This window comes from Oryzias melastigma, linkage group LG22 (genome assembly GCF_002922805.2).
Source record: "Oryzias melastigma strain HK-1 linkage group LG22, ASM292280v2, whole genome shotgun sequence".
In the NCBI taxonomy this organism is placed as follows: Eukaryota; Metazoa; Chordata; class Actinopteri; order Beloniformes; family Adrianichthyidae; genus Oryzias; species Oryzias melastigma.
This window is the reverse complement of record NC_050533.1, coordinates 13352579-13376123: the sequence shown is the minus strand read 5'-3', so window position 1 is coordinate 13376123 and position 23545 is coordinate 13352579. Positions and strand designations below refer to the sequence as shown.

Below are 23545 nucleotides of genomic sequence, written 5' to 3'. Positions count from 1 at the left end.
AAAAAAAAAAAAAAAAAAAAAAATCACGTTTCCCACTCCCATCAACCGCTTTCGCAAGGAAAACAGGAAAAACACACACAAAAAGCCGTACTTACACTGCTCTGCCTTGGTAGACATTTTGCAGACACTTGGAGAGACATAAAACCAATTGATTTCCCAGCTTTTTTTCTTTTTCTCTCCCTCTTTCTCCGACGTTCCTCAGAAGCGAAAAAGTGGAAATACCTCCTTGCAGCCAGACCAGACACACGGCTTGATTGTACCACTCGGCGGGATGGATCTTGTTGCGGCTGGCGTCGTTTTCCTGCTCGTTTTTAAATGACACTCGCCGAGAAAACCCCTTGTTGAATCCTATTTTTTAAACAACCACATCTCTTTGACGCAGAGAAAGAAGGGGAAAAATAAACAACAATGTCATATTCTTGTCACACCTTTCCAAATGGACTGATCCAGCTTTGACAAATTGTCATTCAAGAATTGCAAGAAACGATTCCTCCTCTGACTGAAGCAGAGCAAAAACGCGGTGCGCTCGCCTCCGTATCCCTGAGCATCTGCTGCATATAAAAGATGCATATAAAAGATGCAACAGATGGTTGTCACACAGTCCATGTCTTGGCCAAAATGCACCGATTTACTGGCAGGTGTGTTTATACTTTTCTGAATAGTACCTTAATTTATTAGTTTTTCAATAAAACCTGTAGTCTAGTTTCATTATCAGTTCACACGAAGCAAATATTTAAAAAATAAATTCAAAAACATGGAATATAATGGAATGCATCAATTAATGTAACACAAATATTCTCAAAAATCAAGAAAATTTCTTATAGCTCACTCTTAAAACACTTTACTGAACCCAAATCTTAGTTTATTTTGTTGGGATGTATTTTACTAATATTTTTTAGTTATAATGTATTCATTTTTACATTTTTTCCTCCATAAAGTTATTTATTAAAATAACCCAGAAAAAAGTTTGTTTCTTTTTGAACTTTTAAAATGGGTTAAAAACAACTAAAGTTTTAGTTTTTATGAGGGCTAGGTTGATCAAAATCGATTAACCGATTTTAATGTATTTTTAGCTTAACAGATCAATAATCGATTCATAAAAATATAAATCGATTTAGCATATTAAGCTTAAGTCTGCTAGCTTGATGCTAACATTTAATGGAATTTCCCATAGGACGGCTAATGCTAACACTAGGTTGACCTAAACATACATTGACGACTAAATAAACATTTTCATAAATTTACAGGTATGAATTTTCCAAACTCTTTTAATGAAATAGTTTTAAAGTAACCATTTGTGGTCTAAAACACAGTTTTTTGCTCATCATTTCTTCTTCCTCTGGAATAAGGTGTAATGCTATAGCATGATTGCCACCTTGTGGCCAAACACCCTCCAGGAGAAGAAGAACATTGTTAAAATTCAAAGATTAATATAAATATATTCAAATCATATAGTAGATTATTAATGCATTTCTAAACAAATGTGTAAATTGTGTAAACTAAAAATTGAATTGAATTGAAGAGTCAAAAGAATAAAAATCGGAATCGAATCGATTCATTTCTGGAAATTATAATTGATACCCAGCCCTAGTTTTTAAACGTATGGATATTTTTTGTAAATGCAAACACAAAATAAAGCAATACACATGTTTATTTTAAAAAGCACATTATGGATCAAACTTTGCATTAACCTCTTAAGACCTGGCGCCCACATGCATGGAAGTCACATTTTGGGTTATATCAACACTAGTTAATGAGGAGCTCCATGACTTTCTGTAAAGAGGTTTAGCTAAAATCTTAAGAGATTAAAAAATATATCTCAAAATCTCCATCGTGTTTAGTCCCAAAGTGGCTTCTCGTCTTTAAAAGCTGCACAGACTTGGGCGTCATTCTGAATGCAGAATCCTCTCAGCTGTCACGGATGTGGAGGTGTTCTCTGCCGGTACTCTGGAACGTGATGCATGATCCACCCGGCTGGGGCAAGGAGAGTCACCGCAAACACACACAGGGCAAAGACGGATTGCTGTAGAAAATTCCAAAAGAACAAGAGTTCTCAAAGTTGCTTTCTGGAACACACAAAAAAGTAAACTAAAATAATATACTTTATGAAGTCATCCATATTTTTCCCCCTACACGAAAAAAAAAGCTGAACACCTGCTTTCACTGCGCCGTTGAAAGCTTTTACATGTCTTTCTTGGCAGGGTCAGTTCTCTCTTTCCACTCTGGGATTCCCAACTTCAGATGTGATTTGCTAAAATCCTTCTGGTTGTCCCCCAGGACAGATCAGCAGATTTATAGCAGCATAAATGCTAGCTTGGTATGTTGCAGTTCCATCATAGCATTCCTTTCTGGGGGCCAGGTTCTGAAACTGACTTATGTACACAGAATTAATAAAACATTTCCTTCACTTTGCTGGCCTTGAAGGAATGTTCGCTTGAATTCCTCACATTACCTTCATCAAATTGTTTTAAAATACAGACCTTTGAGGAAATAACTGCATTGCTTGTGATGTTTTTTAGGATAAACTGATATATTTGTTGCCACCATTTAGAAATGATCCTTATTCAACTTCTGGATCTATATTATCACATTTAGATGGTCAAATCTCCATCAAAACGAAGCAGTCCTACCATTGGTCCAATCTTATCCTTTGGTGGCTTGCTGTAGATTCTTGATGCATGGTTTTGTTGAATGGCTTTCATCAACAGCAGTCCAGTCAGCGATGGTCTCTTGAAGGTAGAGAGCATCCTTCTTGCTTCAAATCAAACACTTAGTGTTAAGAGGAAGCTTCTCAACACAGCTTCAGAGATAGACGCTGATAAAATCTACTTTAAATACTTCCCATCATGCTTCCTGGGAGGAGTTGCCTTCGAGTGGTAAACGCACTTAAGTAAACACAGTGAGTTGTCTTTAGGATAGAGCTATTATCCCTCTGTCCAGTGAAGGATTAAAGTTAAATTAGTTTGGAAAATTAAAACCAATAACTGATACAATCCTGAAGCTTAGTTTTGCTGACATTTATATTATACAGAACAATAGGATGGAGAAATTATTTTACAGAAGCTTCAGAAAGCTTCATAATGCAAACATCTAAGTGAAGTACACACAGAAAAACCCCAAACAACAAAAGTAAGTACATTCATTTATGTGAAGAAAGGTTATTTGGACAAAAAATAAGCCTAATTTAGAACACAAACAAGTCTTTGTAAAAATACAGACCATTGTCATTAAGTTTAACATAGTTTAGCTTGTTTCATAGTAGAAAACATGCAGCAAAAAGGTTAGAGAGATAATATAAGAGCTAAAATAACCCTTTATTTATCTCGCAATAAGGAAATCTCAAATTTTTAGAATTAAAATTAGAAATAAAAGAAGAGGATAGTATGTGCAGATAAAAAAAAGATTACATGTGTGGCATATTTACAAAAAACTTACAGTATGAGAAAATAGCAGCATGAAAAATAATGTGGAGTATTAAAATAAGCTACAAATATTTTACAATTAATCTAATTCAATTCATTTAAAATTAATATAATAGCTACTTGATTGGAATTGCTCTCCATAATGTGCACTTTTCTGATTTCTTAAACATTTGAGGTTTTAAAATTAACAAAATTCAATGTTTCCCTGATTGTTTTGTTTATTAATACCATTTATTAACCTTCTAATAGCTTAGACACTAGTTTTATGTATCCAGACGCCCTCATCAGGATACTAGAAGAACTTGATTCAGCCAAATAAATAAACCTTGAGGGAGAAAGCCACTCATACTGCCGCCAATTATTCACTAGGGGGCGCTTGATCATTGCGCTGTCTTCTTGATACAAATAGGCCTCTTCCACAGTCAGCGTACATCTGTGAGAACTTTTCAAGTTACCGGAAGTTACAGGAAGAGGGTTATTCTGATTTCAAAATTGAAGTTAAAAACTCGAAAAAAATCTATGAATTTTAAACGTTAAGATAAGAATATGTTTTCACTTTACGATATAATATAGTCTAAATGTTTAGCTTTAGGTCAGGGTACGACGTAAAAGAAAAATATTGTAAAGAAAATGTTTGTTCTGAATGTCAAATAGTTTTATTTTGAAATGTGTAACCGGAAACTCATGTAGCGTTTATGCTCCTCTAGAATTAGTAGCTTTGGGATAGGCCATAATAATCATCCAACAAGGCGTTGAGACACTATGGGGGAAATACCGAACTGAACCAAGAATAAACCACATTCGGTTTGCTTTTTAGGGGGACAAATAATCACAAGAATAACACCGGAAACTCATTTCAAGTGGAAATGATTACATATTGTGGCTTTAATGCGGACGTTGACGTCGAAGCGTGCGTAATGAGCAGAGTTGGGAAAAGAAGGTGTTGAGCTGCATTTTTTTTCTCTTTCTGCCTGAGACAAGTTGGATTGAAGAACTAAATAAGGTATGAAGACAAACAGTGTATTTGAAAAGAGTCACCTCTTTGGTAAACGTGTTTTAATGCCCTCTTTGCAACAGTTGCTTCGGATCCTGGTCGAAATAAATCGCTGTTTCCGAGGGGTAAAGTCAAAGCGACACGGATAGCTTACCCTAGCCTCTGAGGATATGCTACTAATTGCAGGGTAGCGGTGTCCATGGCTTTTCTGTTCGTCTCTCCGCTTGAGGGAGTATTATGTTGTATTATCAGAACCAGAAAATGTTACTTTGGGGTTTTGTCTTTTAGACACACTTTTAAGCACGGTTTCGGTTGATCAGCGACATCCCACCGGTAGCCCGGAGAGCAACAATAGCTCAGTGATAAGCTAACGAAGCCCCTGCAAATGATCGATTTCCTTCTACATGTTTCAGGGGACAGGGATGCGTATTTTCTCCTTTCGATTGAAGTGATTTTAATAAAGTCACAAGTGAATGTGAATTTTTACTTTCCAGATCGACCTACATGTTGCTGGTTTGTGGATGATTGCCTCTTGAGTTGTTGTTGGTCCGTGTTTTGACGGATTTTTTGTCAACTCAATCAGTTTACAATGATTTGTTAGCCTTTAAAAAACAAATAGTATGTTTTTTTTCATATGTTTTTGCGCGGTAAATCAATTTTAAAAGCATTTTTGGATAATACCGTATCCTGTTAGTGTCTTCTGCATTATTTTTCCTCTTTTCATTCCGTTTTATTTCATTTTTTCCTAGCATGCAACTTAATAATTCAAAAAAATTCCCAGCATGCAACATATTTGTATATTCATTACGATTTGTAAGTGTTAAGGAATAATTTCCACCTCCTTAACATTAAGTGGTTTGTCAGATGTCAACAAAAGTGTTGCCAAAATTCTTTATCTAAAAAAAAAAGAAGAACTTTACCCACATAAGTGTTTTTAATTTAGATTTTATGTATTTATATCTGTGCTCCAGGGACAGATAATGACATGTAATTACTTAATTGCACGTTCAGAAGTCCAGTCCTATCATGAAAGGTAGAGAACTTGTAAAAACTTGCTGCATAGTTAGCTGGACTTTGGTCTGAATGTTGTTTACACTGAACAGCATGGGTAGAAACCATTGAGCACTGATAACAATCCTAAAATAAGCCTTCTTTGTTCTTTGGAGTGACCATTCACTCTCTGAAGATCAACTGCTTGGCTGTTTGGAGGAGTCAGTTTTCCTGTTTTGCAGCAAACAGATGCACGTCACTGTAGTTGTACATTTACCTCAACTTAAGATCTTCCTATTATATAAACAAGGTAAAATGTGTATTATTTTAATGAAAATGGCATTTGTACTGTATGGGTTGTGCAACGTGTAATCAGCTGACATCGTAGTTGGTGAAATGTCAAGTGCGCAGCACCAGAATTTATATTGTTAGTTGACACTGCCTAATCCAGAGGGCGCTGACCATGAATCATCATTGTGGAGATTTTTGTTTCCTCCTGTTTTTTTTGTTTTTTTCTGTCTCCTCTGTGTTTAGTCTATTTTCTAGCTGTTCCGATTGCTTTAGTTTCATGTGGCCCTTTCTTACAGACGGTGTGATACTCTGATGTGATACTGATATGCCTGATTTGCAAAAAAAAGAAAAAAAAAAAAAAACTACTGCCAGTATAAGCAATCTGACCCTGAATTTTGTCCTTTCGGTTGTCATAATTTCAGAACAAGTCATTTTTTTTCTCCCTTTTTTTCCATACAACAATGGGCTATCAAATGGAAATATCTGCACAAGATGCATCAATATCCTGGAGGTCACTCCTTGTGAGATCTTGGTGGTTTCTGCGCACTGCTGCATTTCCCTTTATGAGCCTTTTAGAATACCTCTGATTATATCAAATATCCCCGGAGTGAAACAGTCTATAATTACAGCTTATTTCTGTACGGCTTTGCAAAATGCATAAACTTGCCAGCTCTCCCCACGTGTCATGTAACAGCTTTAGTGGCAACCCAACTGTTAAATCCTTCGACTGAGGTCATATATTTCTCAGTTTTTTCTCCTGTATCATAAAAAAAAAAAAAAAAAAAAAAAACCATTTGTTCCTTCTTGACTTCTAGGATCAGAGTGGCCGGATAAGCAAGCAAAAAGAAGGAAAAATACCTGGTAACATTTTTTCGTTTGCAATCATTAACTTAAAGTGCTTTTAATGTGAAGGTTTAAAAAAGTCACGGTGTTTGGCTGCAGACGGGAAAGTGTTACAGGGGAAGCTTTTGAGTGTCTCTACAGCTTAATGGTGACACTGACTTAGTGCTTGCTCTTCCTCAGGAAAATTGTGTCTGCGCCATTGAGCCTAATAAAGTCGGCCATTAAAACCCGGGCTTAACTTCATTCAGAGTTCCCAGTCTGGCAGTGGAGTGCAATGTTGGTGTTCATTTTTTTATTGATCTGGGAGAAATTAAGCTAGTCTTAAAATATATATTTAAAATAATCCCAATTTGCTTCCTTAAAGAACCACTCTGATGAATATTTTGTTTTTCCATGTTTTTAACATGCTCTTGTGGCATTTTTTTTGATAGTGTAAGACACATATAAAGAAAATTCAACTTAAAATGTCATTTTTGGGTTCTATTTTTTCTTCCTCTTAATTCAAATCGTTGTAAACCAGCAGCAGACAAAGAAAAAAAAAGTTTGTGTCGTGAAAAGTACTGGGTGGGCCACATTCCAATGCATCCATTTGTGGACGACTAGATCCATGTACGTCTTTGTTTTTCATGTCTAAGCTGGCATTTGACTCATTTGACTGAATAACTCCGACTTTGCTTTCCATTTTTGATGCACCAGTAATGTTAATTTGGTGGTGTGAGGGGCTTTAAGCTAGCTGGAGTCAGAAACAAAATCCTAATGAATTCCTTCCGCTTTGCACAAACGATAGAAAATGACAATTATTATTTAAACACGAACACTAGAATTAGTTTTAATAAAGATCAAAAAAAGATCGTAGTGAGACTTAAAACGTTTCATCATTTATTTAAATCTTGTTTAAAAATTATTTTGTTTCTCTTAATTGTCAAAGAATTTGATTAGTTTTATTTAAGGTGGTATAAGGCTTTTCTGAAACAATGGGGACATTCAGATGGAACTTTGTTCTACATAGGAGGAGGCTTGCCTGCTGACATTTTCTGTTTCTTTAGCGATGATGAAAAAATCTTCATAAATGATGTATAAAGGACCCTGTAAGTCATCTGAATTATACATTATCCTTATTGCTGTGCCAAGAAGTTTCTATTTAGTAATGCACATTGATAGGTGATGCTGCTTTGTAATTGTAAACATGTCAAAGTGACTAGTTTTTTGTCTTTTAGTTCAGATAAAACAATAGTAAAGGGGGAAAAAACAGTTTGAAAATGGTTTGTGTGGATTTGTGAGGGCTGAAAGATAGGTGGGGGCAGGGAGTGTCTCCTGTCACCTTTCATTAGGGACGCATGCACCAGCCCGGCCGGCGTCTGCCTTCCCCCGTCTGTGGCATTGCCCTCCTCCGTCTCACTGTGAGCTCATAGCAGCAGCTCACTGCTGGTGTCTAAACTGCACAAAATGTTTTAATGTTTGGTTATTGACAAAGAACTCCCCCCCCCACACACACACACACATACACATTTTTATTTAACAGTTTGAGTCAAATCTCAATCTTAAATATCTGCATTGCCACCAAAATTAAATTTACCGTAGTCGTTTCTTTTGGTATCCTGCTGCTGTTTCCCTGCTTTTAATTTAATATTTGGTAAACAACGCATATCTTTAGGTCTTCCTCACTTATACCTATTCAAATTCAGTTTCTAATTTTGGTCAAATGGGTTCCCTGTGAAGATAGCAACCATTTAGCGCAGTCAGAAGAAATGAACATTAACCAACATTATTTTATTGGGAGTTCTCATCAGAGACGGCCTGGTGACTTTTTTTTTTTTCTTGAATCAGGCTTTGCATCAACCCTTGGGAAAATGTGGAGAACTGCTGCACAGGGGCAGACTCAGTGATTTATTAGTATGGCAGACGGGGAAAAAAAAAAAAAAACTAGCAGGCTGAGATAAAACAGATCTCCCATCACACTTTAGTTCTCTTTCCAGGCTGGAAAAAGACTGCCTTCAAACACATTGTTTTTGTAGTTTTTGTTCAGTTTAATAACTACATTTCCAATTTTTTAGTAAATTGTCATCCAATATCTCAAGTTAAAAAATATCTTTATTTTGAAAAGTAATTGTTAAGGACTAGCGACTTCCCTGCTACTATAGTGAGGCCCGTAAACACATTTTAGTACAAAAAAATGATTTATTACAGTTGCAAAATCATTTAGCAAATTCTATTTTTGCTTTTTTATCTTTTAATGTTGGGTGGAATTTTGTTTGGGGTGGATCAGTGCTCAAAGGTAGATAGATAAAGGGCATTGGAGACTCAGAAATGGTCCTATGCATCACTATATCTTCATAACAGTTGATTATTTTTTTGTGGAAATATTACACAACAGATTATAATGGAAACCATTTTTAAATAAACTTTTTCATGGGTTTTATATCATAAACTAAAATACAGAAAACAACACAAGAATCAAGTGTCACTAAGATATTAGTGCAGACAATTTTAACAAAATTTAAGCTGTACTAAATAATTTGGTTTGTGAAAATGACCTGAATGAAGCCTCGTTATCCCAATAATGTTGACTAAATGTTTCTCTTGGGGATCAAAATTTGGCTTAGAATAAAAATGATTCTTTTGACACTCGATAGCATAGAGGAAATTCAGCCAGTGCTCAAAAATAACTCGATACCCAGGCCGGCTTGTAAGCGAGCCGGCAGCTCACCTTGTTACAGACAAACGCAGCAGAAATGGAAAAGGCTGGTTTCCAAAGAGGTGAGAAGAAGTACACCCACTGACTCATCTTTACGGATGGACTCTCAAATTTTAGTTTTGTAAAAGTCTTACTTAAAAAATGCACATAAAATCACCTAAATTAATTCTAGTAGATCAGTTAGATTTTGATTTGTGTATTTATGATTTTAATTATAATGCGACACTTTTTAATAATATTTTAGAAAAATAATCATATGCAACCTACTTTTATCATACTAGAAAATACATGTTTTTATAACAAGTGTGGTTGAAAGTATAAAGAGGTAAAAATTTCATTAGTAACATTTGAGGAACTCTCACATAAAGACCATAATAAACCTTTTTAGCCTGAAAAATAAGTTTAAAAATGCCTGGATGAAAATTGTAATTGATTTGATGAATGTAATTTGTATTTAGGTAAATATGAAATAAATTTAAATAAAATTTAGCTTTTTTAATAACCCTGTCTAAAAGAAATCTACTTTTCAGTTTCAGTTTCACATAAATTTTTTGGAGAACTGGTACATTTTATCAAAGTTTTAAGGAAGCATCAAGCATGACCTCTGAAATAATGCTAAATAAAAGGATTTATCACATGGGTCCAATGACAGAAATTCCAGTAAAGATCACTTAAATAACTCATTTTCACACAGAAAAAAAGTGAACATATAATGAAATTAAGTTAAAAGAGGATGCTTTTTTCATATACGTTTTAAAAATAAATTAACCTCCAAGGATCTCCTCCTTTTAGGATACAAAACTTTTCTACTGGAGGACGTTGTTTTGCTTTATCCTTCAAACGTTGTAGTTTGCCTTTAATTGCTTCCTAATTGGACACCTATCTATACAGTTTAGCCTCCTTGTTATATGTTTGTATTTTATCAATTAAAATGATTGGAAATAAGTAAAAATATTTGTATTTGTTGTATTTATTCTTGCTATTATTTCATTTAAGACTTAATTCCACAAACGGTACTAGAGTTAATAGGAGACTAAGCTATGATAGTCAATGAATGTGCACATTTCATAAATCTGTTCCCTATAAATCTGAAACTATTTTAATGTATGTTTTACTTTTTATACTAGTATTAAGATTCATTTTCAAGCATTGTTTTCAGCAAAGCAAAAGCATATTTTATGTATTTGTTTTAGATTTATTACTTCAGTTTGCTGATTGTTTTTGTTCAAGTTGTGATTTCTTACATCTCTCAGACCCATGTGTGACAAGAATTCTGCTTTAGCCTGGTTTCCCATCAGTATTGAAAGATATTACGGCTATAATCTAGCGCTCAGTCTGGCTGCACTGACGTGAGCCTAATAAAGAGGCTTAGTTTTACTGCAAATCTGACGATGCTGCAGCAACGTGAATGAAAAACTCCTCTGCTACAAGTTAGGTGATTGATATGGGAAATCTTGTGACAAAAGAGGACAAAAAAGTTATATGTATATATATATTTTTTTAGGTTTGTGAGATAAATCCTAATCATTTATTAGCTCACATCTGAAATGGATAAAATGGGGAAGAACTTTTGAGTTATATATCCTTGATAAAAAAGCACTGACTGTAAAGCCAGGGAACTTTGTTGACTCAGATCACTATTGAAGACTCTAGATAAAAGCCTGAACTCTCAGTATTCTTAGAAATACTTCATAAAGTTAAAGCTTTTAAAGTTACTTTGGTGTTGAGGGCTTGACACAGATATGATTCATCGCGGTGCTGAACAGCAGTGTTGCCCAAAGGCTGTGATAGCTGGTAAAAGAGGTTTTTCTGTTTGACATTCCGGAAATTGGTGCCTCAGGCCATTCATTGTCTTTTACAGAGTTTACTGTTATGGTCCAAGCTCATGAGGTTGTAATCCCTGTTTGATGTCAAGTCAGCAACATTTCAAATCCAATCACTTTGTTGGGGTTTAACCATCTTCCTTTGCTCTGCGATTTAATCTTCTCCTCCTTAAGGCATGGCAGCCCGGGGCTCTGAGGATTCTGCAGGGGATCTGCACCCGACCCACAGCTGAGGACTGAAGAGGAACACGTGGTCTGAGCAGAATGACTCAGCAAGAGGGGGGACCCCCAAAAAGGAAGTGAAGAGACGTTAGGATGGGCGCCAATGGATCCAGTTATCCACACTCGTGCTCCCCTCGCATTGGGGGAAATGCGCAGGCACAACAGACTTTTATAGGTACGTTCATTCAAAGTTGGTCACACAGACATGGCTTAACTTTATTTAAAGAGGAAAATTGCTTTTCACATAATGCTAAGTTCAAGAACGTGCTTTTAGCATAAGGTGTTCACACATTGTATTTGCAGTTGGAAGAGGAAACAGGGAAGCATTGGAAATCTGGTGGATCTTTCTCCAGGCTTTTTCTTTCAAAGCTTTATTCCAATATATAAAAGACTTTGTGTCATAAACCGCAATTATTGATTTCTCCTAAATGATTGCTTTTCAAACAGTTGGCACTTTCGTGATTTAAAAAAGACCCCACCAATATTTCGGTACCCAATTTGAGTTCACGATTACTTAAAGTTCAACTGGTTTAACTTTCAGAGTGTTCAGTCGCTCCATGTTTTGCATGTAGAGCCTAAAAACAAACGCATGTTTCTGAGGCCGGTGTGAGCATAGTTTATAGAAGAGCAGTGACCAAATATCTGCACTCTGTAAAAACTAACTTTACATTCACCTTTATCACCACTACATACTAATAATAACAAATGCATATTTTACAATAACCTACTTCCATATCAGCTAAAAGCCCAGGAGGTGAGTGATTCTATATGCAAGAGCTCTTAAACTTTCCAATTGACTCATACAACTGACACAGATGCATTAAAAAGTGCTTCTGTGGGCTTTATCACTGTGACAGAGGAACTAGGTTTCCAATTTCTCTTTATTGCCACTTTATTATAGATGTACAATTTATTTTGGTTTGCAACCATTTATTATGTCACCTGCTTGTTTTGAACAGCTGCAGTCTGAGGCCCTTTTAAAATACATTATTGTATTACTTGTCCCTGAAATGTTTCAAGGATAATTTTAAGGGACTTTTTTTTTGTTTTCACCCCGGGACCGTTTGTTTCCTTATATCTGAAAGGATCTGTGTTTTAAGACCTTTGATGACTTCAAAGCGTTAGCATTGTTGCAGGAGCCAAGTTATCTAAGGATCTCCTGAGATCTCTTTGGTTTCCTCTGAGCTGTGGAGCTGGCTTGGGCCAGGGATGATTCACAGAGTTAGAATGATTACAATTTAGGTCACACTGATGGATGCTGAAAGAAACTCTGGCAGAAGGAGTTTCCCTGCAGGAACTCGATCTGTTGTGCAAGCGCCGCGTTGCAAGCCAAACCCGGCTGCCATTTAGTCTAATTGATGGGACTTAAATGTAAACGGATTGCACTTGTAAAGTGGAAGACAGTAGAGCAAAGTTATAATTGGTTTTTGGCCCATTAAAAATACTGAGGGGGCTACATCAAAGAAAATAGGGCAGATTCTTCTTTTTCTTTGCTGTAAAACTACATCCAGGTGTTTTAGTATTAAGGTCAGCTTTGGTGTTTTTACTTGACTTGTTCTGACAAAGATTGACGCATCTTAAGCTAAAAACAGAAATGTTTGTATTTACGTCTAGGTTAAGACAAAAAAGTAAAGTTTAAAAATGTATCTGGCTCATTTGACGGCAGTTTTTATACATTTGTTTTCATTTTTTTATTACCTGCTGAGAAAATAATATTTCAGTGTTGTCAAATGATCCTTAAATGAGCCTTAAAGCAATTTGAAAAATAGGCTGATTCAGAAGAATAACACCACCAGGGTCTAAAAATGTAGACATATTTATAAAATTATGGAGGTTTCCAAGAAACATCTGTAAATTGAAATAGTTTTACATTTTTGGATATAATAATTGGAACTGAAATGCATTGAAATGCATATCAAAACTAAGTGAACTCATGATTTATGAACTTATTTTGTTTCCCTTCTAGGGACTTCCTCCTACTCTCATCATGTATATGGCTGGGAGACAAAGCTGTATAGCCTGGAGCATGGCCACGAACGGCCTGCAGACAGGAAGAAGAAGAGTCTTGGTCTGGCGACGCTTAAAAGACGGTTCATCAAGAGGAGGAAGTCCAGCCGCTCAGCTGATCACGCTCGGCAAATGCGGGAGCTCTTGTCGGGCTGGGACGTCCGCGACACAAACGCCTTGGTGGAAGAGTACGAGGGAACGGCGGCCCTCAAGGAGTTGAGCTTCCAGGCAAGCCTGGCTCGTGCCGATGCTCCCAGCCTGCAGCGTGATCTGGCCGCCCTCTACCAGCACAAATACTGCACTGATGTAGACCTCATCTTCCAAGGAACTTGTTTCCCCGCTCACCGGGCCATCCTGGCTGCCCGCTGCCCGTTTTTCAAGACCTTGCTGTCATCTTCCCCGGGTTATGGAGCGGAGGTCCTCATGGACGTGGACACAGCTGGCATCGACGTGCCCATGTTCTCTGCACTGCTTCAGTATTTGTACACTGGGGAGTTTGGTGTGGGCGGGTCGGAGGATACTAGACTCCAGAACGTGGATGTACTCGTTCAATTAAGCGAAGAATTTGGCACACCCAATTCCCTGGAGGCAGATATGAAAGGCTTGTTTGACTACATGTGCTACTATGATGCTCTGCTGAGCTTCTCCTCAGACTCTGAGATGATTGAAAGCTGTAATGAAAGAGGCGCCGTATCTTCAGCACCAGCAGGGGGCTCGGGGGTGGCTGGTGGCCCAGGGACCCCAGAGGAAGATCTCAGGGCACACAAGGCTATCCTCTCCGCACGGTCCCCTTTCTTTAGGAACCTTTTGCAGAGACGGATCCGCACGGGAGAGGAAATGACCGAGCGCACCCTGCAGACTCCGACTCGAATCGTGCTGGATGAGTCCATCATTCCACGGAAGTACGTGCAAGTCATTCTCCACTGCATGTACACAGACGTGGTGGAGCTCGGGCTGGTGTTGCGCGGCAGCCCTTCGGCGGGCAGTCTGGGCGAGGTGCAAGCCCTCGTTTCAGGGGGCCGTGGAGCGAGCACGCGTACGGAGGAGGCCATGGAGCTATACCATATAGCCCTGTTTCTGGAGTTCAGTATGTTGGCTCAAGGTAAGTTGCAAAAGAACAAAATACATTTTCAGTGCACCCTTTTTTGTCATGTCTATCCAAATAAATTAGATACTCAATAAGTATTCACAATTTCCTATTTTTTTCATATGCCGGCTCTTCTTTTTTGAGAATTTTGTTCCACGCTTACAGCAGGATCGTGGTTTCATTCCATGATAATTCCTTCCTTCCTGCTCCCTGGCTGCACTAGTTTCAGTCCTGCCAAGGTCTCAACCACAAATTGCTTAAAACCTTCAACACAGATTGTTATAATGTAGCAAAACAGCCTTGATCATGAATTTCAAAGCCAAAACGCTTGTCCAGTCTATCAAAACTAAAGCAGCTGCTTCTGAGGACTCAATACAGTGAGCCTAAAATGTTCCTTTTCTTTTAATGTGAGTTTGACTAATTTCTAGTTAAATGTGTGTGCGTTTGTAGAATGTCTTGTGCATGGAGAGGGTATTTGTGGATCTTACTACAGTGTAAAACACTGCTGACGTGTAGAGATGAAAGCCCTGTGGCTGGCAGAAACACATGCAGACGAGCAAAAGGCGCTCTGTGTGTCTGAGCAGACAGCTTTCTGTCAGCGTCTTATCTCTCATCTGTTTTTCTGAGATTATACATGACCTGCAGAGTCTTGAAGTTTGACCTGTGTAACCTGATAAAGGGTAACAACTTCAGTTTGGGTGTTTTTTTTGTCACCTAGAACTACTTTAAAGAGACAATTTAGAAGTTCCAGCCGGTGTTCTGTGTCGGCACATTAGTCAATCAGACTAAATTCAACACAAATGTGTTGGTTTGATGTGTCCTGATTGTGCTTGGGTGTGTATGTGCATGTGTATTGAAAATTTCAATTCAAATTTGAGTATTTGTACAGTTATATGGCATTTATTTTAACCCTAAAGCAATTAATTTACTTATATTTATGTAAGTATTTCTAGAATATTATGTTGTATATAGTATTGTATCATATCGTAGTTGTTTCTTCTCTCACATGTACCTGGACCTGAGTTCTGATCTCGTGCTAGTGTCATTCATTTGTCCACTGGTTTGACAATATAATCCTTATCACTAGGCTGATAGGAAATTCCCTTTGTTTGGATACTATCTTATTTTGAGATATTATATAGTGTAACGGAATGAATGATAACTACTAAAGCTTAAACAAAACACCACAATGTTTTTAAAAATAATAATTTAAAGTCCCACTGTGATGAAAATCATATTCTTTATGTTCTTGTGGCATTTTTTCTCATGACAGGAGGCAGTTATTGAGAGTTCAAAATTGCATTTCCGAGTATTTATTTATTCAAATCATTGTGAATCAGAAGCAGATGAAAAAAATGAAGTTTGAAAAAAGATTGTATTTGTGGCTAAGAGTGTGTTTTAGTAAGAGTCTGTCGATACGATACATACCGCAAGACGAATAAATCCCAAGACTGTACCAGAACAGTTTTTTTTAGATTTTTACGCTCATAAATAATTAATTAAATATCGTCTTGTCAGCATTTTAAATCAATAAAAGTATCGATAAATCGATATTTCTCGACACCCTTATTTGTGATGTAGAAAATACGCTGAGCAGGCCACAAGATCCCTGATTTGGAGAGGGAAAGGGGGACGGCAATTGGTCCCACGCACAATTAAGAGGCGAGTTTTTAATGAACTCCTGCCACTTTGCAGAAATTATGTCCTAGAAAAAAAACAGTTTTTTAAATAATTTTGGCCAAAAAAGGCCCCATTATAATCAAAATATCATTAGGAAAGCTTTTACAATGGATCAAAAAAAGGATCAGTGTGACTTTTAAAAACATAAAAATAAAGGACTTTTTAGTCTGTAGCTGTTGTATTGATGAAAGATTTAGAAATCAATCGATTATAGACGATTCGTGCACTGCTCCTCATAAACATTATGTCTGCGTGATTAGACACCGGCACGTGTCACATTCACACCTGGGAGGGGGGGGGGTCACTTCATCCACGAAAAACCACCAATCAGGCAAATGCCTCATCGACACACGCCATCACCTCCTCTGCCCTCCCATTCCCCTCCCCACCAGCTCTTACTCCGGGGTATTTTTATCCCCTCATCTCTCGTCTGCTTCCGTTTTGCACAGATCAAATCAGTTCCCATGAAGCCACAGTGGGAAAAAATCGTGAGATCGCGTTGATCTGGTGCCATTTCCCGTCTTCTTTAGGTTCTTCTTTTCATTTTCCAATAACACCCTGTAACATTTTATGTGTTCCAATCAATACTTATCCTGATTGTTGTTGTCAGTCCTAACCAGTCAAAGCTCAGTAACTGTCAGGTCTTGAATGCAGCAGAGAAGTGCCGGTTTCATTCAGAGAAGACCCTTTAATCTGTCACAGCCTTCTCCCTCGTGTGCTCATTTACTGCTTTCCTTTGACTGTTTAAAAATTCTGCCTCTCCAGGCTTTTAATATGGCTTAGTAGTTCTGAAGACAGGCATCCCTTTATAACCCCATCTCACTCAAATGATTGCCAGAATTAAAAGCCTTATTAATTTTTGTCAGTGAGCTGAAGGGCTTGTGGAGTTTTAGCGTACTGCCATGTTTTTTTGTTTTTTTTTTCCCCCACCAAGATTTATCTAGAGTAATCATTAGAGCATATTTAATGTTTTTGAAGTGCTGGATAACTGTCCAGCAAAAAATAGTAAGACTTAATACCTTTTGCCCCCCTTGGGTTTGTTTAGAGCCCACTTTCTGCTGTTTTTGTTTGGATTCTCAGTCGGCTGAAAATCCAGCGACTGTAGCGCGTTGGAGGGAGAGGGACATGGAGGGGTGTTAGATGAAATGCTGATTCTAATCTCCACCTCATAATAAAAGTGCTGCGTTTTAAAAGCCCGGCTGTCGCTTTTGATTCTGCTCGGCTAACACACACCAGAGCTTTTTGCTTTCCTGTGCTGCTAGTCCCAAGCAGGGAATTGCTAGTTTGTGTATGTGTGGTGGTGGGGATGGGGGTGGGGGGTATCCTGCAGCTCTACTTACACAAAAGGGGCAAAGATGTAAAGCTAAATACTTTGAGTTGAAGAATCTTTAAAATGAAACCAAATATGGGGCAGAGAAACAGAGTTTTTTTGTCTTGTACTCGTCTTAATTATCGACTGTATATGAGCCGCTGTTGCCACCAATTGATTGGCAGAAAGTGATGACGACATTAGAAAGCACCAATATAGCGCAAAGCTAGCAATTCTGTTTCCCTCTTTACGGCGGTGTTCTTCTCAACCGCCCCCAATCTTTTTCCAAACATTAAATTCCTGTTATACACGATGTACAAAAGTAAATTAAAAAATTACCTCAATTGTTGCTGTTTTAGTTGTTGCACTACAATGAAACAATGAAATGCTAGCTAGCGATCCACACTATGCTGTAAAAAAAAAAATGCTCAGTGGAAGTGAGGCTTAACTGAGTGGATAGAATTAACTAGTCCATTCCATACTACTCCTTACCGGATCGGACCGCTCAGTGGAAACGAGGCTGTGTTGAAGATTGTCCCCTTATTACTGTGAGACACACAAAATCCTCCATTTATAAGCATTTGCTGGGTTTACTCTGGTCAAGTTTAAGTTTTTCTTGCACTTTTTCAAGGTGATTTGTAGTTAGAAAGTCTTAGATGTTAAGATAACATTTTCCCAAAGAAGCAAATCAACTGCCTGTACTGATGGACGGGTCAGTCTGGCCTCAAGGTTATATTTCAGCTCTGGTTAGACATCATTAGGTCTGAGTTTATCTTAGTGGATGCCTTTTTGTGCTGCCTGTAAAATAACTTTAGACAGTCACTTTACATCTTAGCCGTTTCAGACTGGAATAGATTCACCTGGCTAAACCAGTCGTATTCTAATCTGGACTGACACCAAAGAGTTTACCTCTCTATAAATGGCTCTCTTTTAAATTTAGTATGAATTTGAGTGCCCGTGTTGACTGGGCTGGCTAAGCTTAATGCTTCTTCGAATGGCTTGAGCAGCAGGTACGTAATTCCCAAAGCCTTCTGTGGCTTTTAATGCACTTTTTTTGATTTATGCACACGTGTGAGTTCACATTAGCAATGTGTGTGTGCTGCGCGCACTCACAACACATTTCCTCCGGCTGCTGTGTTTACTTAACACGGTAAAGGGAAGGCAGCTTGAGACCGCAACACATCAAGGTATCAAAGGCATTTCTGTGGGTTGGTGAGTTGCAGAGTAAAGCCACTGCCTGCTGTTCTGGTATGTGCTCTGGTTTACAAAGCTCAGCGTGGAGGATGTGGGGGCTACTAGAGGAAGACTCCCTGGGACAGTAAAAGAATCAAAACTGCTGATGCCGTAGCAGTAGTAGAAAAATTAAAAACAAAGTAAAACTGTTGGGATGAAATATTTTATGGTTTTCTCTTTTGTGTTTGTTCTCTGGTAATAAAAAAAAAGAAATCCGTAAAGGTTTAAGTTAGAGAAAGTAGTTTTAACACATATTGAGTATTTACACTGGCAGATACACATTACATAATCAAAAATGTTTCAAAAACTTTTTTCTTTTTCACACATTCAACTAATATGGTTTACATTTATTCTGATAACATCTGTAGTGGTTTTCTGACTTTGGATGTAAACAAAGAGCTGAAAGACATAACTCACTTGGGTGGTCTGTCGGTACAAATAATATAAAAACGTTTTGAATATGCTCTTATAAGGTCTAAATATTCCACCTCTGGCTGCTTTCTCGAAGTTATTAAGGTCAGAATAAGGAGTGGTGTGTTGCTGTTAACCCCAGAGCGGCTTTCACTAAAGAGAATTCTTACTTTAGTAAAATTTAGTTAACATATGGCTTTGAAATTGATGTATAAAGTGCATCATATGTATTTACCTCATAATACATAAAATTAATAAGAATGTTTTCAAAAACTTTATTTAAAACGTATGTTAAAGATTTGTTTCAAGACAGAATATCAGGTAATGGAACAATTTTCAACTACAAATCAAAAAGGGATAGATAAAATAAACATATTTGAAACAATAAAAAAGTATAATATTCCAAAAATCTTTTGCCTATATTTTTATAGTTGCATGCTGTCTTGTTTTTTTTTCTTTTTGCTTGATGGAGGGATAAAAAGTGTTCTATCAGCTTTATGAAGTGAAAGCAGCAGAAAGAGAAAGGTTTATTCTTGCTGTTCCCCTTTCATATTCATGAAAAACCCCATACCAAACTCTTTTTGCCTATTGAGCAAATTTATTTATGTTTGATATAATTTTGGATCAGTATTTTGCAGAAACTGTAAACCAAATCATTACAAATATTCTACTCTGGCTTTTTTTAAAATTGATGGAAGACCTTTAATTTAGGGTTTCTTTGGAAAATGACTGTTTGAAATGTTGTGTTGGAGGGTTACAAGCCCTACAGCGGTCCTCTCTGTTTTCAGGGAATAACTGGGAATTTACAGTTTTAAACACAAAAAGCAGATTTTGATGACTATGTACTAAAAGAAACTGAGATTATCGGTTGCATTGTGAGTCAGATGTCCCTTTTTTTTAGTTTAGTTTAAAAATGTTGTCCTCTGGTGGAAGATTTAGGCTCCCCAAACTAATATAAATGTTAATTTACTCCAGCGTCAGTAAAGTCAAAGGATAATAGCAGCTAAATACACAACACAGATTTCTTTTTGGATGATAGAGTAACTCAGGTTATTTTTTTCCCAGGTTGTGAAGACATCATTGTGGAAAGTTTGTCCTTGGAGACTTTGGTCCCCATCCTGAAGTGGAGCTCCCAACCCTATGGCTCCAAGTGGATCCATCGGCAGGCCATGCACTTCCTGTGCGAGGAGTTCAGTCAAGTTGTCAGCTCCGATGTTCTTTATGAGCTTGGTAAAGAACACCTTCTCAGCGCAATTCAGTCCGACTACCTACAGGTAAGCACAACAGTCTTATCCGTACAACAGATTTTTTTATTTGGAGTGAAATTTTTCTATAACATAAATACACACTCTATAGAAGAGTGTCCAGAGTAAAGATAAGGATATAGGTTTAAAGGCATTTCCCTCCAGGGACCTAATCAAAGCTGATGTGTGTGTAATCTGCAGCAGAGTCGAGCAATAGAACAGATGGTTGAGGTGAAGTGTTGTAATCCATCTCTGCATGCAAAGTAACCAGGCCTGAGTTCTGCACCCCAAACATGCTGCACATTGACCTTATCTTCATTTAACAGCATCCTCTGTCTGTTTTCAGCATTCTCCACTTGTGTCCTGATGTCCAGATCTCTTTTCTCCTTGTCCCGTTTCTCTCTCTTGATCATTTTTTGTGTCTGTGCTTTGCTCTCATTTGCAGGCGAGTGAACAGGACATTCTCAAGTATGTTGTTAAGTGGGGCGAGCAGCAGCTTATTAAGAGGATGGCAGACAGGGGTAAGATTATACACCATAATTACCCTCTCAGCAACTCCTCTCACCGTTCTGACAAAATTACCAGACCACCCCCATTTCCCCTAAATATCAATACAAAAATATATAAACCATTTTGTTGCTTTGGGGTTTTAGTTGTTCTTATATTTCTGAATGAAGACTTAAAAAAAAGTGTTATGTCATTCTAGCAAAGTGGGCCAAAAGAAACCTTTTATGGGACCCAGAAACCTGAACCGAACCACATACAATGCAAAATTAATGTGGTACAAAGAAGAAAAATCTGCTATCAGGTTACATCCTTCGTGTTCTGTAAAATCACGCCTTTCTTCACTTTGTTTAACCCAGAGCCAAACCTGTTGAGCGGCACAGCCCATAGCGTCAACAAGAGAGGAGTGAAAAGGAGAGACCTGGATGTGGAGGAGCTGAAGGAGATCCTGTCCCCCCTTTTGCCTTTCATCCGAACCGAGCACATCCTGCCTCCCAACAGTGACGTCCTCGCAGATGCGGTCAGCACTCCTTTTGTCTGCCTTTTTCTCGCATTTTTTTTAAAGTGGCTAATAGGAGGCACCGTGACCTTCATAGACGGTGCATTGATCCTTGCTGCTTACACTTTTCACAGCTCAAGAGGGGTTTAATAAGCACCCCACCTCTAGACATGCTGCCCACTGCGGAGGGAGGGAAAGCCAACGCCTGGTTAAGGCAAAAGAATGCCGGCATCTACGTGCGTCCTCGCCTCTTCTCTCCATACGTGGAGGAAGCCAAGGTGAGGCTGCAGAAAGACATGATAAACTCTGCAAGTGTCTGCTCCTATGAATGCTGACCATTTTTATTGAGCGTTCCCTCTGTCTTCTTGACAGAAATTAATTTTATGTTCATTGACAGATTGTCACGGTAACGTGTAGCCCTCACCTTGGGCATGAATATTAATCAACATGCCCATAGGGCTGGGGAGTTTTTATTAAATTAAGTGTCAGTCAAGTGGAACAAATTTGTAAAGTGTACTTTGTGTCCTTGAGTTGCACATGGATTGTTTGATTTCATTTCTTTTCACTTTTTTTTTTTTACACACGTCTTCAGTCGGTGCTCGATGAAATGATGGTGGAGCAGACTGACCTGGTGCGTTTGCGACTCGTGCGCATGTCCAATGTCCCGGACACGCTGTACATGGTCAACAACGCCGTGCCTCAGTGCTGTCACATGATCAACCACCAGCAAATGGCAGGCAACTCGAGCACAGCGCCATCTGTAGTGGCTAATGAAATTCCAGGTAGGGGATTATTTGGGAAGTCGATCTGTGATATTTATTAACGTGAAGTGTTACATAAGCTGAATTTCCCCGCTTTCAGAATCCGTTGGAATTACATTAATTGTGTAAACCCAGTGGTTCGTACCGGGCCACAGTGGGGGAAAATCTTTCTGCTACTTTCTTAGAGTGGCTGTGTCGGTTGCTAAATTGAAACCACCAAGCTAGCAAAGTTAGCAAAAAACAGACTTATTTGGACATTTGTAACGGTTCTTTTCCTAGAAAAGAATGAGTGAGGGAACTGAAGAAGACAGCTGCATGTAACAGACAAAAATAAAGTCTTTACTTCAAATATAGATTTATTGTGACAGTTGTTCCCACACAATATAATGATGCATAATATTCAGAAACCGGCAGTCTGTTATGAACTTTTCTCAAATAGTGGATTCATATTTATGAATATAATCAGAAAATACCTGTTTTTTTATATAATAGAAGTCAGACAAGGCTAAAATTAGCATTTTTTATCTTCCCTTTGACAGTTTTGTGTTGAAGGAAAATCTATATCAAATTGTATTGTTTCCTACTTTAAATCTAGTGTAAAAAATAAAGTTTATAGCAGCTGCAGATATTTTGCTAAGGATAAAGATAAACTTTACCTTCTAAAGTTATTGGAAACTGGGAACTAAAAAAATCAAGCACCCGCTTCAGCCTTGTAGAAAGCAGGCTATGAAAATGTTGTCAAGCACCAAACCAGTCCGTGGGCTGAAAAGGGTTGTGGACCACTGGTGTAAACAGTCAAAAAGTTATGGTAGTTCAAAGATCATGTTACTTTTTTGTCACCGGCCCCAGAGTTTTAACTCTTGAGTGCAAGAGCTTTTCTGATAAGTATGGAAATGAAATTGATTTCAGATAAAACTGTGTGATAACAAGTATTTGTTGTTGTTTTCGTAGTGCCACCTCTGTCTGTTGTAAAGGACATGATCCGTAGACTCCATGAACTGCGGCACACGGAGCAGGTCCAGAGAGCTTACGCCCTGAACTGTGGGGAAGGAGCCACCGTCAGCTACGAACTCCAACTGCGGGTGCTAAGAGAGTTTGGTCTGGCGGATGGAGCCACCGAGCTGCTGCAGGTAAGGAAAGATGAGACTTCTAAGGATGAGTCATTACCAGACGAATAAAGCTACGGTCACAAATACAGCTGCCACTGTGCAATAGGGAGGCATCGGCAGAATCTTCAAGTTTTCTGACGGATTTCTTTTTTTTTAATTGTCCAAGCACTGTTGAATTCATTGAAAAACTTGGGTCACTTTATGGTGGTATTTGGGATATGTGACCATAGCCAAGGAGAAAAGACAAGAACCTAAAAAAATATTTATCTTTAAATTTGTGACTTTTGTTTCTTTTTTGTTTAGAACCCGTATAAGTTCTTTCCAGACGAACGGTTCGGAGACGAGAGTCCAATTCTGGCCCTGCGCCAGGTGGGTCGTTGCCGTGTAAACAGCAGTCCGGCCATGGACAGCATGTTCACAG

General features: G+C 38.1%; 3 protein-coding genes across 6 annotated transcripts in view; 1 reads left to right on the top strand and 2 right to left on the bottom strand.

Moving 5' to 3' along the window:
* LOC112149339 (protein unc-79 homolog) overlaps nucleotides 1-563 on the bottom strand; it is a 34353-nt gene extending 33790 nt beyond the window's left edge. For all 4 annotated transcript variants that reach the window (XM_024277024.2, XM_024277097.2, XM_024277184.2 and 1 more), the window contains exon 1: nucleotides 96-563. In XM_024277024.2, the coding sequence (XP_024132792.1) occupies nucleotides 96-117 (22 nt within the window). In that variant the 5' untranslated portion in view covers nucleotides 118-563. The remainder of the gene's footprint in view (nucleotides 1-95) is intronic.
* A 1070-nt stretch (nucleotides 564-1633) lies between these two features.
* LOC112149289 (cytochrome c oxidase subunit 8A, mitochondrial-like) lies at nucleotides 1634-2814 on the bottom strand. Its single transcript, XM_036209845.1, has 2 exons — nucleotides 2631-2814; nucleotides 1634-2023 (listed from the first exon to the last, which is right to left on the bottom strand). The coding sequence occupies exons 1-2, from the start codon at nucleotides 2745-2747 to the stop codon at nucleotides 1916-1918; spliced, it is 225 nt and encodes a 74-aa protein (XP_036065738.1). The 5' UTR covers nucleotides 2748-2814; the 3' UTR covers nucleotides 1634-1915.
* A 1324-nt stretch (nucleotides 2815-4138) lies between these two features.
* btbd7 (BTB (POZ) domain containing 7) overlaps nucleotides 4139-23545 on the top strand; it is a gene marked incomplete in the record, with an annotated part of 22648 nt that continues 3241 nt past the window's right edge. Inside the window, 10 exon segments of the mRNA XM_024267872.2 lie at nucleotides 4139-4425; nucleotides 11233-11455; nucleotides 13247-14389; nucleotides 20073-20281; nucleotides 20697-20772; nucleotides 21115-21275; nucleotides 21389-21532; nucleotides 21847-22036; nucleotides 22967-23145; nucleotides 23428-23545. Of these exon segments, the coding sequence (XP_024123640.1) occupies nucleotides 11374-11455; nucleotides 13247-14389; nucleotides 20073-20281; nucleotides 20697-20772; nucleotides 21115-21275; nucleotides 21389-21532; nucleotides 21847-22036; nucleotides 22967-23145; nucleotides 23428-23545 (2302 nt within the window).

Excerpts from the sequence above, each read along its gene's own strand:
- LOC112149289 (XM_036209845.1), bottom strand. The coding sequence starts at position 2,747 with ATGCTCTCTACCTTCAAGAGACCATCGCTGACTGGACTGCTGTTGATG. Across the intron at positions 2,024-2,630 it reads AGGATAAGATTGGACCAATG|CAATCCGTCTTTGCCCTGTG; the intron begins GTAGGACTGCTT and ends AATTTTCTACAG.